This window comes from Sinocyclocheilus rhinocerous, unplaced genomic scaffold (genome assembly GCF_001515625.1).
Source record: "Sinocyclocheilus rhinocerous isolate Xijiao unplaced genomic scaffold, SAMN03320098_v1.1 scaffold789, whole genome shotgun sequence".
Taxonomy (NCBI): domain Eukaryota; kingdom Metazoa; phylum Chordata; class Actinopteri; order Cypriniformes; family Cyprinidae; genus Sinocyclocheilus; species Sinocyclocheilus rhinocerous.
This window is the reverse complement of record NW_015667306.1, coordinates 2,086,370-2,101,274: the sequence shown is the minus strand read 5'-3', so window position 1 is coordinate 2,101,274 and position 14,905 is coordinate 2,086,370. Positions and strand designations below refer to the sequence as shown.

At 35.4% G+C, this 14,905-nt stretch overlaps 3 protein-coding genes across 6 annotated transcripts; 2 read left to right on the top strand and 1 right to left on the bottom strand.

The window, feature by feature from the left end:
- The first annotated feature begins 416 nt into the window (after nucleotides 1-416).
- LOC107733722 (protein FAM45A-like) lies at nucleotides 417-5,676 on the top strand. 2 transcript variants are annotated; one of them, XM_016545470.1, is made up of 10 exons: nucleotides 417-863; nucleotides 1,258-1,454; nucleotides 2,059-2,138; nucleotides 2,310-2,458; nucleotides 2,688-2,799; nucleotides 3,587-3,687; nucleotides 3,763-3,870; nucleotides 3,966-4,060; nucleotides 4,202-5,421; nucleotides 5,614-5,676. In XM_016545470.1, the coding sequence occupies exons 1-9, from the start codon at nucleotides 824-826 to the stop codon at nucleotides 4,367-4,369; spliced, it is 1,050 nt and encodes a 349-aa protein (XP_016400956.1). In that variant the 5' UTR covers nucleotides 417-823; the 3' UTR covers nucleotides 4,370-5,421; nucleotides 5,614-5,676. The 2 variants fall into 2 exon arrangements, with proteins under 2 accessions (XP_016400956.1, XP_016400957.1); XM_016545471.1 differs by lacking the exon at nucleotides 5,614-5,676 and adding an exon at nucleotides 5,506-5,526 and having other exon boundaries at nucleotides 4,202-5,354.
- Nucleotides 5,677-5,904: 228 nt separating this feature from the next.
- LOC107733723 (sideroflexin-4-like) lies at nucleotides 5,905-9,770 on the bottom strand. 2 transcript variants are annotated; one of them, XM_016545473.1, is made up of 14 exons: nucleotides 9,596-9,770; nucleotides 9,424-9,489; nucleotides 9,150-9,212; nucleotides 9,018-9,044; nucleotides 8,512-8,566; nucleotides 8,352-8,377; nucleotides 7,632-7,685; nucleotides 7,492-7,554; nucleotides 7,325-7,393; nucleotides 6,802-6,892; nucleotides 6,552-6,667; nucleotides 6,384-6,469; nucleotides 6,175-6,292; nucleotides 5,905-5,997 (listed from the first exon to the last, which is right to left on the bottom strand). In XM_016545473.1, exons 1-14 carry the CDS (start codon nucleotides 9,632-9,634, stop codon nucleotides 5,920-5,922), a joined length of 951 nt encoding a protein of 316 aa, XP_016400959.1. In that variant the 5' UTR covers nucleotides 9,635-9,770; the 3' UTR covers nucleotides 5,905-5,919. The 2 variants fall into 2 exon arrangements, with proteins under 2 accessions (XP_016400959.1, XP_016400958.1); XM_016545472.1 differs by having other exon boundaries at nucleotides 9,424-9,475.
- Nucleotides 9,771-10,419: 649 nt separating this feature from the next.
- On the top strand, nucleotides 10,420-14,885 carry LOC107733724 (thioredoxin-dependent peroxide reductase, mitochondrial-like). Of its 2 annotated transcripts, XM_016545476.1 has the most exons (8): nucleotides 10,420-10,519; nucleotides 11,087-11,132; nucleotides 11,172-11,204; nucleotides 11,281-11,422; nucleotides 11,822-11,957; nucleotides 12,089-12,192; nucleotides 12,313-12,478; nucleotides 13,579-14,885. In XM_016545476.1, exons 1-8 carry the CDS (start codon nucleotides 10,439-10,441, stop codon nucleotides 13,627-13,629), a joined length of 759 nt encoding a protein of 252 aa, XP_016400962.1. In that variant the 5' UTR covers nucleotides 10,420-10,438; the 3' UTR covers nucleotides 13,630-14,885. The 2 variants fall into 2 exon arrangements, with proteins under 2 accessions (XP_016400962.1, XP_016400960.1); XM_016545474.1 differs by having other exon boundaries at nucleotides 10,423-10,519; nucleotides 11,087-11,204.
- Nucleotides 14,886-14,905: the final 20 nt, after the last annotated feature.

Here is a 14,905-nt window from a genome sequence, read left to right as displayed (position 1 = left end):
GTAATTATGTCCCCACTGTATGCAACAAATGCCTCGTTTATAATGGGTTTTAATGTTTTTGTCTCGTGGCTCCCGCCAGACAGGGCATTACAATATGGTAAGGGACGCAACATTTCCGTCACATGCTTGAGGTATTCGGCCAATCACAACGCACTGGATAGCTGACCAATCAGAGCACACCTCGCTTTTCAGACCGATGAGCTTTGTAAAAATCGAGGTGTTTCAGAAAGGCGGGGCATAGAGGAAAAACAATAATTAATATTGTATATAATAAATACAGTCACAAAATAATGTTCTTTTTAGCAACATCATATGACCCCTTTAAAACTTTATGTAAAAAAAAAAAAAACTTTAATCGCACCAACACACTAGATGGCAGTATGTCGTTGGATATTTTAGTTAAACTTAGAGAAACAAACCCGGAAGAAGCGTGTTGATCACTTGACCTGTAGTGGATTCCTACTGTTTATAAGTTTTTGTTTTATGTGCTTGTCGTTTTCCTCTTGATACACATATTCGCGGGAATTATTGCATCTCAACAACTGCTTCACATACACTGTAATGCTACAAACTTTTTGATAATTGGTAACGCTCGGCTTTCATGAGAAACCTGGATTCAACGCTGAAACATCTATTTTGCAATAAGAACCGTATTTTTTGGACATTTTAAGTTAATTGTTTTCTGTATAAACTGTCCCGGCATATTTGACAATGGGTTGTGTCTGTTCGCGCTGACACTTGCATGTGTTTTCCAAACTAAACATAAATGGTTTACAAATCATTGAAGTATTAGTAACTGGTTAACGTGGATAAGGAATGGAATATGGCTACATCGGAGATGATGCTGAGTCTTGGACTAATTGGTAAGATTAAAATACCTCGAAAATATATTTTTATTATGAGTACATTTTATGTATTAAAGCGATAGTTAACCCCAAAATTAAAATGTTGTAATAATTAAACTCATATTTTTTCAAAACCAGTATGACTTTCATGTGTATGACTTTAATGTTGAACACACAAGGGGAAGTTAGGCAGAGTGACAGCACCATTTGTCAGTCACCATTTACTTTCATCATGTGGGAAAAAAGATGCAGTGAAAGTGAATGGTGACTGAGCATTCTCTCAAACATTTCATTTTGTGGTCTGCAGAAGAAAAAGGCCTCATGACAGAATCTACATTTTTGGGTGAACTATCTCTTTAATTATAGAATAATTATTATTTTGTCAGTAATTTAATTTGTCCCCCTTACACAGAGAAAGATGTAAATGCAGACACGCTTTGGGTTTGGTGTTATCCTTCCATCAGTGCTGATCTGCGAGAGGTTCTGTTGAGAAAATGTTGCCTGCCGTTGAATAATCAGGTACTGCACAAATTTGTGTTTGGACAATACTGCCGAACCTGGTACTACATCACCACTGTCGAGGTTCAGGAGCCAACTGCACTTAAAAAGGTACAAAACTTCAGGATTTGGACTCTTACTACCAACCTGAAAGCTTACAAACCTGTGCTCGAATAATGCTACAGGTATAGTTCAACATAGAATGAAAACTTTGATCATATGATTGGTTTTTGTTCATTTACTCCTCTTTATCTCGCTCCAAACATGTCTGGAGAAGTTTACCAGAATGTTGACACTGCACTTTTCCATATAATGAAAGTAAATGGTGACCAGGGGCTGTAAAGCTCCAAAAAGTGACAAAAAGCATCATAACAGTAGTCCATACATCAGTTTGATGTGAGGAGAAGACAGAAATCTAAACCATTATTCACTGATAATGGTTTCTTATTCACATTTGTGTGTATTCTAATTTGGAACATCAATGACAGAATGTTAATGACCGAGTCAACTTGTCCTATAATCCAGTGGTGCTCAACCAGGGGGCCCCAAGATGACGTAAAATAAGACAAAACAAGCAATAAAATAAACTGAAAAAACTGTCAAGATATTTCTTTCTTAAATGTACACCCTCAACACCTCTTTGTTTCCTTGAAAACTGATGATATGATGAAAATCATGCTAGCTTGCTAATAATTTACTTCAATTTCATTCAAAGGTGACACATTTCTCAGTAGTTATCACAGCTAAGGACTTCAACCCTGAAAAATATGCTGCATTCAGTAGAGTTCTGTGTAGGTATGTTTAATTTATGTACAAACCATTTAGTGCAACCACTTAGTGCTTGTGTTGAGTTTCCGAAATTGGTCATTATTTCTTTCAGTAATTATCTTTTGTTTGCCAGCACACAATTTCTAAAGATGTACACAGAGTTTTTGAGTTTGCATCTGTAACATTGTGTTTGTTCAGGACATATATCAAACATGGAAGTCCTGTGAAGATGATGGAATGCTACATCGCTGTTCTGACCGAAGGGATATGCCAGAGTGATGAGAATGGCTCCTTCCTTATCAAAGATTACGACGTCAGAAAGGCCTACCTGGCTGGATCCTTAAAAGGTTAGGCGGAACCCTTAAAATAAACAAGCACTACTCACTAAACACGGCAAGAAATGAGCTGCTAAAATCACATACCTCTGGTACCATGGCCATTTGCTCCATTTGGCTTTATGATTGTTATTTTGGAAATCCTTTAAGAAAGTGTCTTAATTCTGTAAAAAAATATATATGTATAGTATGCAAGTTTGCTTTATTCTAGACTTCATGAGATGTTAAATCTTTATTTTAGATGTTGTGTCACAATTTGGTATGGAGACCATCATCCTTTATACAGCACTAATGTTGAAAAAAAGAGTAGTGGTCTATCACCCACGTATTGAGGCGCTGCTGGAGTTCACAAGGTAACCACGGAAATGATCATTACGTTGACATGAAATGAAAATTGATTCTATTTACTTTCATAATTTACATTTGACATTAATCCAAACCAGAAATATGCCAGATTAAGGAAGTTAAATGGATTGCAATCAGCATTTCACGTTGACTTCAAGTATGTCCTCTGTTGCTTGTATAAAGAGCTTTGTTCAAGGTGCTTGTGGTTATAGTTAGTGGTTTACTCTACTGTTCCAAAAAATTTTTTTTTGTGCTCACGAAGCCTGCATTTATTTGATCAAAAATACAGTAAAAAGGTAATATTCTGAAATATTACTACAATTTAAAAATAATTTCTATTTCAGTATATTTTAAAAATGTAATGTATTCTTGTGATGGCAAAGTGAAATTTTCAGCATCATTACTCCAGTCTTCAGTGTCACATGATCCTTCAGAAATCATTCTAATATGATGATTATGAAAAATGTATCATATTCAATGTTGAAAACAGTTGTGCTGCTTAATATTTGATGGAAACCTTGATACATTTCAGAAATCTTTGATAAATAGAAACTTCAAAAAGAACAGTATTTGTTTCAATTATATACTGTATTTCAATTCAGTTATACATCTTTGTCACTTTTCATCAATTTAATGCATCCTTGCTTAACAAAAGCAGTTATTAATAAAAAAAAACAAAACAACAACAACAACAACAAAAAGCCTACTCAACCCACACTTTTGAAAAGTATTGTATGATAATGGTCATGCACTAAAAATAATTTGTGGTAACAGTGTTTCTGTTTTTAAAACCAGAGCTCTTCCTGGACTGGTATGGCATAGAAAAGACTGGTCCATCCTCCACCCTTTTGTTCACTTGGATGATAATGAGCTGGAAAACCTGAAGCTGTGTACAGGTATGGACAATTTCTCCTCCTCCCAAAACAAACACTTGCTACATTTATGAATTTCTTTGTTCTTTGTCTCTGTAGGATATGTTGCAGGGTTTGTCGATCCTGAAGTCAGAGACAGATCAGATCTGTTTGATGTGTATGTTAATCTTCCAGACAGTGAAATCACTGTGTCACAAAATGCCAAAGGTGAGAGATTCAGTTTTACATACTGACTGGGATTAGGTAGGAATGGTGATGTGGATGTTTAAGTCACCATACCTCACTATACCTTATGTTTTCAGAGGCAATGGCTATGGGAAAACTCCATAAAGAGATTGGCAACTTCATTGTCCAGGCTGCAGAGGACACCGATCGCATAGATGCACAGGTTATTAAGGTGACGTACAATACTAAGAAAGTATCAGCAAATACACAAAATACAGCTGTAGCACAACCTACATTTGAAGCATTTCAATTTACCAAGACTTGGAAATCCTACATGTGTTTTTAATCCAGCCCCTTTTAAATCGGTCTGCAGGATATTTCAGTAAAAACTAAGGAGATCCTCAGTAACCTGATGTCTCTTGCTGCTGAAGCAGAGAACTCTAAGTTGACTTTGGAGACCCTGAAGCAGCGGCACTACCCTCCAGCGACTGAGAACTTCCTCTTTCACTTAGCTGCAGCTGAGCAACTCCTAAAGATCTGACCAATCAGTGCATCTCGTCCAACTGGCATGCCTCACAGTAACTGATCAGAGAGGAACTTACCATTCATTGTGGAATCATAAAATTAACTGTAACATTTGAAAGAATCTGTGTCTAATTTCAGGTGTTCTGAACAGGGCAAAAGTTATATAAGAACATAAAGATTTCTTAGAAAGATATATAAAATACAGCTATAACGTGATAGCTACACCTCATGGGTGTAATTATGTTGAATGTAACATTTCTAAGTGATAACAGGTTTGAGATAAATAATTCATAATCAAACCTTTTGGTAACACTTGGATTTATATGCTGTCCTCTGTAAGCATTCCTGAGGTATCTAATTATTAAGTTGTTCATAACCTTAATTTGGCATGCTCTTTGAACTTTTATAAGATTTCATCATTGCACATCAATGTGAAAGGGCTGACGGTTGCCTAGTTCATGCCTAATTAAAAGACATTTGTTATGCTGTAAAATAATAATACCGTTATGTTAATTGTTCAGTGAAAACTAAAATACAGTTGCTCTAATGAGGGTCCCATTAAATTCAGAATGTAAATAAATGAAAAACTGAAAATCAGTTTTACTTAACTGTTGAGTGCCAAAACCTCAGCTTAAAGTTATGATGTTAATTAACAACCTGTATGTCTATTGATTTAAGACATCTTTTTATCATTATATGTTCAAATGACAAAAGACATTCCCCATGTTAGATGGAACTATGTTCCCACATTTTGCATTCCTAGTTATTGCACATATTATTGATTTTGACATTACTTTATACATGTTTGATTAATCTCCTTATTAATTTGACAGCCCCTTGTTATCAATGGCTATCCTCCGTGCCTAAACAGATCATAGATGATATTCTGATCATATGTGTGCAATATATCCTGAAAGAAGAGGATGTTCAAACTGTATTCTCTGATTTCTTAAACACTGTCCTCATCCTTTACATAGTCATAGAAACTTTGCTAAATGTCTGTGACCATTAAATGTATATAAAAAAAATTATATGTGAGTGGCAACAAAAATTTTATTGACACTTACAGTGTTATTAGCAGGATTTGGTAAATCCACTTCAACGCAGTGTTTAAAACTGATTTCTTAAACACTGTCCTCATCCTTTACATAGTCATAGAAACTTTGCTAAATGTCTGTGACCATTAAATGTATATAAAAAAAATTATATGTGAGTGGCAACAAAAATTTTATTGACACTTACAGACAGTGTTATTAGCAGGATTTGGTAAATCCACTTCAACGCAGTGTTTAAAACCCCTTTTCAGCCTGAAATGCAGCTATTAAATGAATATGAATTCAGTACCGTAGAGTTGTACTTCTTCCTTTGGTCATTGAGTATTAGTATAGCATTGATTAGTAGCTCATAAACCCTTTTGAGAAAATGTGCATTCTTTTAAAACTTAAAGTAGCCACCTTTTTGAAATTTTGTTGAAATGCAGTGGACTTTTAGTATACTAGTTCAGTTTAATGTCAGCAAGATCTGTCAATAAAATTCAGTCAAATAGGAAAGCTGGCAATGGCAACATTACAGTCCTCTGTGGTAAAACAGTTCACTGTGACCGTCTAGTGACTGAAACTCCTCCTCTAAATTCTCCTTCTTTATCTGCAAATAAAAAAATAGGTTGGTTCTGAATCATGCTTATCAATGGTGATGGAGAATGCGATTTTTGATGAAAACATTAAGAGAATTGATGAATGTATTTTTCAATTAAAATGATAAAGTATGATAACCTGGTTTGTTATGAATCCGCACTAACATTAGTTATCTAATGTGTGTTACCTTGCCAAACTGTGGAAAAAGACTGAAGGATACAGGAATCATCAGGCCAAAAATAATGGCAGTACTGACGTGCCGAACAGGAGCGATTATCATTGGGTTCCTCTGGAAAAACTTTGCCCTGAAACATTGACAGCAGAGTTCACATTATCACACTCAATACTTTTACAAGTCAACTTGTAAAATGGAAAGCAACCCATTTTGACTTGTACCTTTTAAGGAGAGCCAACAGTAAAGTGGGAAAAGCTGCAGTGGTGCCAAAGAGAGTAGCTCTTGAGAGGGCGGTTTCTTTTATGGCCTGTGACCAACACAAAGAATACATATTTAAATAGTTTAAAGATAAGGAGCTTTGGTGGCATAAGGTTTTATTGTAGTCTCACCTTAGAACCAGCTGCCTTCGAGACTCCAACCGCATTGCCCTTAGAATCAAACACTCGTATTCCATTATCGGCCTCTTCACTTCTCACCACCATTACACTGAAAGCAGCTAGACAGGCTAGAAATACACGTTTGGTTCAAAACGTTTCAATGGTATTATAACCCTAGAGGGCACATGTATGAAATGGCATAACAATATGAACACACTCTGCTGTAGGTGTATTGTGTGCATTTGTTTTCTGGTGTTCTTACCTGAGAGAGGAATAGGTAACAATGATCTAGAGAAGGTCTCAGCCACAGCACCGATAAGTCTAAAACGCTTAAGTATAATCTGAGGAAGAGCCTGTAAAGAGAACATATTCAGGTCACACTTCACCCCAAAATCTAAACTAAATATTTTAATATTTAATTCATTTTAGTATTTTCCCATCAAAACATTAATTCGAATTACATTTTTTTTGCATTATGATAATGATAATTTGGAGAAAATGTGTGCCTAATTGTCATTAAAATTACGTATATTGCATTATTATCACTTTAATGCACATCTGAATGGTCCTAAATAAGGATTTAATTTCTTTAAGATTAACATAATCACTGGTTTCTTTCTTTTTATGTCGGGGTGTAACATGACCCAGACATGAACTTTGAACCTTGACAGGTTTCATGAGATTCTCACACCTGCTGTACGTTAACAATAAACCGAACATAAAATCATCAGATGAAAACGGTTTATTGACTGAGAAGCCAGGACTGTGACAAAAATCTCTCTTACCCCTGCAAATGCCGAGTAGGCAACTGTTCCAACAATAAGAATGGACTGCTTCATTGACGTTTTGTTATCCTAAGCAAAAAAAGTGAAATAACTGTGGTTAAAATAATCTGCCACAAAGACCATTATTTTATATCATTTAAATTTTAATAAAAGACAACATTGTTTACCTTAGTCGCTGTTGCATTTCTGTTAGCATGGTTGAATCCTGCACAGTATGCCTGAAGCAAAAACTATAGCAAAAATTGTTACCAAAATGGTTTGTTGACAAGAAACGACAAATTAATACATAAATGTAAAATGTACTTACTTGCCAGAACAACGCAGGTTTAATGCCTTTGTGGGGTATTAAACTTGCAACAACCTGTAGAAATAAAAACAGGTGGGATCTTTCATTTCAGATATATAGATGCTTCAAGAAACCTACCTGCAAAGCTACCTGGAAAACTATGCGTAAGTGTACCTAGGGCAAAAGCTGCTTTAAACGCAAAGGGTGGTTACACCAAATATTGACTTGATTTAGTTAATAGAAGTTAATTGATAAAGAAAATCTATTTATGACATTATTTTTGACAGCATACTCATTTTACAGCATTTTTTAAACTAGTGCCTAAAACTTTTAACAGTACTGTAACTTTGCAGGTAGATTTCTTGAAGCAGCCACAGTTCTTCTGGATTGAGTCTGTCTCAGTTTGTTCTGTTTCTTCATGTCATTCCAGACAGACTGGATGTTGGTGAGATCAGATCTCTGTGTGCAGCACTGGTTGTTGTCAGACTCCTTGTGCAAACAAAAATCTCACTGGATTATTACAATTAATGGCAAAATTAATCTTTGGACATGTAAACTGATATTTTCTACTGACACACTACAGGGAAAGATAGAAATAACTGACTTAAAATCATTTTTTAGCTGGTGAAAATACTAGTGTTCTAATAATTCTGGCCACCACTGTATATACCTTTGTCAACCAAATTTACATTTGCTTATTTCTCAATTCTCAATCTACTTTTTTTAAATTTTAGAACTCACCAAGGGAGCAGATATAGGTAGAAAAACTGAAAACAAAAAAGAAATAGATGTGTCATCAGAGGACCAAAATAAAAAAATTTCAGTTCAGATGAATGCAAATTGCTTCACATTAATGAAGCAATATCTCTACGGACACAAACATTCAAGTTTGTTACTGTACCTTGAGAACGAAACACTGGTGAGATTACAGCTCCAGTATCAGGATGGACAGATGACTGAAAAAAAGTGTAACAATGTTAATGACGAAACATGTGTGAAATGTATAAAAATGTTAATGTTTTAGTTTAGGGCAAAATCAAACCGTGTCTTAAAACCACATTTGGACAGCCAGTCACGGCTGTAACCAACATGTAATTGACTGAAACGGGACAGACATGTCCCACACTTTTACCTGTGATTACACGTTGCAGTGGAAATCATTCTTTACACAAATGTTCCATTTTAATCTATTTATATTTAGATATTTATTTATATTTAGATAATTATACTTTGTTTGTGACACAATGGAAGAAGCAGGAGATAGCACAAAAACATATGTGAACTCAGTTTAATCCAAAATAATTTATTCTATTAGTTCTCTAGCCAATTTTGTCCCATGTCTGAAGAATCGGTATCTATTGTTAGTCATGCCCGCTTAAAAAAAAACGTAAATTCATAGGAACTTACAAGAGACAGTAACCAGGCATTAGCAACCTAGAGAGAGAAATAAAGGAACACTATCAAGTTTTTAAACTGATACTAAAGTAAGGAAAGTTTAAGTAATAAACAAATAAATACTAAACATATTAAGCAGCCTACTTTTTCATTTCTTTGTTTATGTCCCTCATTCTGAAGAAGTGTCCGGGCCTGCTCAATTTCAGCCTAAGGGAAAAAAAACATTGGGTATTTTGCTGTCATTTATTAATGTAAACAATGTTATAAGCAAGGAACAAATATCACAGCGTTCGTTTCATCGTGTCCAGTGCACGTGATACTGTTAATCTAGGCTTTGTATTAGAAGCCTGTACTGTACTGGGGTGATTCATGATATATTGTAATGTACATGAGCTGATGTAGCGATGCAGCAACTCACCTGTGATGACAACACAGAACTGGGGTCGAGGAATTTGAACCAGAGACGCAGTCTGCTTAGAAAAGACTGCAAAATTATGAATTTATTAAATTGTTTGTGGCTGATATCATTTTCATTAAGACATTTAAATCACAACTTGATTTTTACTGAGTAGGCAACATCACACACGTACCTGCCCATTGCTTTGCCAGAACTGTAAGTTGGGGTCCATTTGAGCTTTTCAACAATCAACATCAACAATCAATTACTCATTTTCTGTTACAAAAAGATTAACTTGTGTAGGTCACGCCGATGAGACATGCTCGAGCTGAGACGCTTCCGCATGTCACATGCTCAGACGTTATCCAATTACAAAAAAAAAAACTAATTTTTTTACTATCAACATAAAACAGCGACAAAAAAAAAAATAAACAAAAAAATCCAGAAACAGATATCTTGATATTTGACCCAAATTTATCTTCAAACCAATCCATAGCATATTTTGAACATGTAAAAAAAATAAAGGGTGTTGTATGTTGCATTGTTATTTATCAATAAATAAATAAATAAATATATATATATATAAATAAATAAAAAAGGAAAAATATTAATTAAAAAAACAAATAAAAATGAAATATATTGCCATGCTCTGTTAATCATCAACATGATCAAACTTTGCTGCAAAACCTGTTGCTCAGTCTACTACATGCCTTCTGCAATCTGATTGACAGTTACTTTGTTTAGTATGTAAAGTGCCTTTTAGTATAATTCTAGAACTGTCCACCTTCAGGTCGTGGTACATGTGTTCTTTGTTTCATCTTATGTTTGGGCCATATAAATAGCAGCTGCACCAAATTGCATATTTTTGCTGTGAATAAACGTGTTTTTTACTCTTCGAGTAAGCTCCATATTCTCACTGTTTCACATGAGCCATAAAAAACTGATGTATCAAATATAATAATAAAAAAACATGCAAATTTGTATGTCGCGGTGTGTGTGCGCTGCGCAACTAATGCAAAATTAGTACGCAGCTTTGATGCTCAAGGTTTTTTTTGCGCATTGCATTGAGCACATTGGCAAGATGGCAGCCACCATCGGGAGACTTCTTGGGACTTCTGTAAGTTTCTTTTAGCAGTAGCGCTAAGTAACACTTCTGCCGCGAACGATTATTCCGAGGAATAAGTGTTGCTTTGCATTTCGGTGCAAATGTGATTTAGTTTGATTCTGTTAGTCGTCGTTTATTTAGCAGATACGTTTCACAATGTTTAACCTTTAAACTGCTTGTATAACGTCCACTTGTCAAGTTACTGTCAGACGAATTAGCAGTGCATAAACAGTTGTTACGCAGATATTTTGCAAACCATTTTTAATTAATAAATGATAATAAATAAGTGATTAACAGTTTGATGTATTTTAATCTAACATGAAAAGCAGCCAGTTTATGTTAGGTAAATATATATGAAACATGTATAATCTCTTTATAAAACATTTGGGCATCGCTTAAAAAAAAAAAAAAAAACATCCAAGTGTACAGCATTCGTGGAATGTGCCTCTTGTTCAGTGAGCCTGTATAGTTTTAAATATTTTACAATGTACACATGATGCACGGGCATGCTGTCTGTTGAACAGTGATAACCAACTTGTGTAACGGCTCTTTCATGCATGTCCCTCCTTTTCACAACAGGCAGGAAGAGTTGCAGTCACTGGACTGAAAGCTTTGGTCCCTCACAATGGAGCATCAGTGATCAGGGCTCCAAAACCCCTTGCTTGCATTGCTGCACAAAAAGCTTGCTTCTCAATCAGTAAGTCTTAAAACGTAATTAGATTCTTGCCTTTAAATATTTTTACAAATCCATCATGTATGTTTGTAAATATCAGGCGCTGCTAGATGGGCCCCAGCAGTCACTCAGCCAGCCCCTCACTTCAAAGGCACTGCTGTTCTCAATGGAGAGTTCAAGGAGATCAGCCTAGAAGATTTCAAGGGCAAATACCTGGTCCTTTTCTTTTACCCACTAGATTTGTAAGTGTACATATTTCACTTTGTTCCTAAACTCTAGTCAATATGTACAATTTCTGTTTTGATCTACAGCTTGGTGTATATTAAACAATTTAATGATACTTAAGTAAAGTTCATTAGTATAGAAGACTTAGGAAAGGTTCATTAGTACGTAAGTTTGTCTCTGAAGAAATAAATATGGACTGTGGAAATACAGCATGCACTCATGCTTAAGATTGTCTCAGCTTTCAAAAGAATAGAAGTTACGTTGCAATTAATTATTGTTAATAATTTATTTAAATAATTATGTATTCATTAAATATCTCTTTTAATTATATGTATAAATTATTCTATAATCATTCTAAATTATTTACTGTTAAGTTACTTATTTTTAATGCTTAGTCATTTCTGCCCACTTGGCAGCACATTTGTTTGCCCCACAGAGATCATCGCCTTCAGTGACAAGGCCAATGAGTTTCATGATATAAACTGTGAAGTAGTTGGTGTGTCTGTGGACTCTCACTTTACCCACCTGGCCTGGACCAACACCCCGAGAAAGGTTTATAATTGACTTTGCATTCAACATTCTCAATTCTCTAAATAGGATCAAGTTATTGGGAAACTAGCAACAGAAATGCCCAATTCATAGCAAATCTTAAGATCACTGGCTAAACTCTGGTTTATCTTTAGAGTGGAGGATTAGGGAAAATCCACATTCCCCTGTTGGCTGACCTCACAAAGCAAGTGTCCAGGGACTATGGGGTCCTGCTGGAGGGTCCTGGAATTGCACTAAGGTAACGTGCAGTCATTAACAAACATTTTTTGTAGTTCTTATAAGTTGTTCATGCATTGTTAGGCTGCATAATTTGCTTTTCAGGAGGAATGTATTTAAAACCAAATGTTACACATTATAGGGGTCTTTTCATTATTGATCCTAATGGAGTGATTCGACACATGAGTGTAAACGACTTGCCAGTTGGACGCTCTGTTGAGGAAACCCTCCGCCTGGTCAAGGCCTTCCAGTTTGTGGAAACCCATGGTGAAGTCTGTCCTGCCAGCTGGACCCCAAAGGCGCCCACAGTGAGTTTTTACGGCTTTTACTAGTAGGTCTTTGTGTGTTAAAGGGGTGGTTCACTGTTTTTTTTTCTAGGCTTGATTGTGTTTATGGGGTGCAGTCTAACATGTGTTAAAGGGGTCATATGATGCTGCTAAAAATAACATTATTTTGTGTATTTGGTGTAATGAAATGTGTTTATGCGGTTTAAAGTTAAAAAAACACATTATTTTCCACATACTGTGCATTATTGTTTCTCCTCTATGCCCCGCCTTGTTTTATCCTGATTAAAGCTTTAATACAGTACGGCAACTGCACGCGCGTCCATGTTTAACGCTTCTCATAGCTATGTGAAAATAAGTGTATAATTGTAACAGTTCATTGTTGGAGCTGAGCTGAATGAGAGAGAGATGCAGAGCGTGTGCAGAGCAGGGGGACGTGAGGAACTGTACGTGCACCTCTAGTTTTCTCTTCCTCTTCTCTAAAGCAGTGCAGCATGGCCTTGCCCCCTTTGTTGCCATTTCCCGAGCGCGGGGTTTATCTGGGTTTGTTACGTCACGAACCCGGGAAGAACCAGCCGTTTTTGTAGGCATTAAACTGCCAGAATTTTAAAAGACGATATCTCCGTTTGCATTGAACTTTCAGCTTTAAAGTTTTTAAAGTTACGAACTTTACAGATATTGTTTATGCTCAAACAGCAACATTACACACTAACGTTAAAAAAGTGAAATCGCAATGAACCACCCCTTTAACACAAATAACATCAGGTTAGTGCATGAAAGACTACTACTATTTTTTTTATAAACCTGTACACTCTTTATAAAGCTGTTAAGGGCTGGTTACCTTACGCTTTCTGTTCAATTGACTTCCATTCATATGTATGTGAATGCAGGAAACAGGAAACATGAATGTGAATCATGCAAATTTCGCTGTACATTGTCTGTAGAAATTTTGCATGCTCCAAGTCAAATGACAGCAGCTTTAGCTTTCAGTTGTTGTGAATTGGTAGTATTTGGCCAGCAATGAACTTAGTAAATCTGTCATGGCCATAGATGTGAAATGTAAGGGTTTTGTTGTTTATGTTTTGACTTTGCATTCATGTAATTGTCTTTTCTGTTTGTTTTAGATTAAGCCAACTCCAGATGGCTCGAAGGAATACTTTGAGAAGGTCAACTGAAAACTCAAAACTACTGGTACTGACAGATCACACAGATCTAAGCACTTAAATTAGTCCATAATTCATATCCAAAAGAAATATACATATTTATAGACTTCATGTATCAGTATGTTGGCAGTTATTAGGGAGCAGAATCTGTTTTGATTTATGTATTTGTTACGCTGTCCAAATAAAAACTGCACTGTCATGGATTTGTCTCTTTGCCATAGCAGATGCTTTCTATCCAAAGTGCTCCACTCTCCAACACAAGCAAAGAATTTTTGACATTTTGATTAAAGATTATGAGGTCAAATAATTTGTAAGCACAATAGCTTAAAAATTTGCCTTTGTACTAAAGAGGTCGAACTACTAAAGCTTGATTCTTAATCAAGATGGTCTTCATATTACAAGTTATTTTGACAAACACTTATTATGCTAAAGAAAGATGAAGCTGCCATCACACCATTTGTTTATTCTACTGAAAAGTGCAATCAATTACATACTGATTTGTGTGTAATTCTTATAGTTCCCATCAAATACTTGGCTGTCTTTGGGCAGAAACTTTCAACCTTCATATATAAACCATGCCTACATAACCTCAAAAACAATGTTTATTTCTTTTTTTCTCCTTTTTACAGCAAGTTAATATGTTTAAAATGTCTCTTTAGACATCACATGGAACATGACATGAAGAACCAGAAATCAATTTTTTAAACCGGGAGGAATGAGGTTTAGAAAAAGGCTTTGCCACTTCTCAAACTTTTTTTTTTTTAGTTACATACTGTATTTACACAATGGAACATAAGAAAAATAAGAACAAGAGCTTGGTTTAAGTGTGTCTGCACTTAGTAACCATGAAAACATCTAGTAAAGTGTACAATAACTTCACTTACATGTACAGTATGTCTGCACAGATTTAGCATGTGTGCCTAAATTGTGTGAGATTCACAATTTTGGTTCAGATCATGGATACAAAAATAAGCACAAAAGAGACGGCTGTCCAAGACAATGAATAGCCTTTAAACTCTTTAAATAAAAAGCTGATGACTAACTCCTCTATGAGCAGCACAAAGTCAATGAAGCACTTATTTTTGAGACCGTTCTACAAGATGCAAATGAACAAGGGTAGTGATGGGGGGTCACCTAAAGTGTAATAATGCTTAAAAAACAAACAAACGAATAGAATCTGATCATATGATTTGGTGAAAAATTCATGCAATATCAGGCAAGATGTAACTGTGCCACCAAGCCCACCCCAACCTTCAAAAAAAAAAAAACTAATGAAAAACTTTTTATG

Bases quoted from the DNA above. Each gene is read 5' to 3' on its own strand.
- LOC107733722 (XM_016545470.1), top strand. From the start codon at position 824: ATGGCTACATCGGAGATGATGCTGAGTCTTGGACTAATTG. The intron at 2,139-2,309 runs GTATGTTTAATT...GTGTTTGTTCAG, and splicing joins TTCAGTAGAGTTCTGTGTAG to GACATATATCAAACATGGAA. The intron at 2,800-3,586 runs GTAACCACGGAA...TTTTAAAACCAG, and splicing joins GCGCTGCTGGAGTTCACAAG to AGCTCTTCCTGGACTGGTAT.
- LOC107733723 (XM_016545472.1), bottom strand. From the start codon at position 9,657: ATGTTGATTGTTGAAAAGCTCAAATGGACCCCAACTTACAGTTCTGGC. The intron at 9,213-9,423 runs GTGAGTTGCTGC...TTTTTCCCTTAG, and splicing joins GTTCTGTGTTGTCATCACAG to GCTGAAATTGAGCAGGCCCG. The intron at 8,378-8,511 runs GTACAGTAACAA...TTTTGTTTTCAG, and splicing joins ACCAGTGTTTCGTTCTCAAG to TTTTTCTACCTATATCTGCT.
- LOC107733724 (XM_016545474.1), top strand. From the start codon at position 10,439: ATGCTCAAGGTTTTTTTTGCGCATTGCATTGAGCACATTGGCAAGATG. The intron at 10,520-11,086 runs GTAAGTTTCTTT...TTTTCACAACAG, and splicing joins GGAGACTTCTTGGGACTTCT to GCAGGAAGAGTTGCAGTCAC. The intron at 11,205-11,280 runs GTAAGTCTTAAA...TGTAAATATCAG, and splicing joins AAAAGCTTGCTTCTCAATCA to GCGCTGCTAGATGGGCCCCA.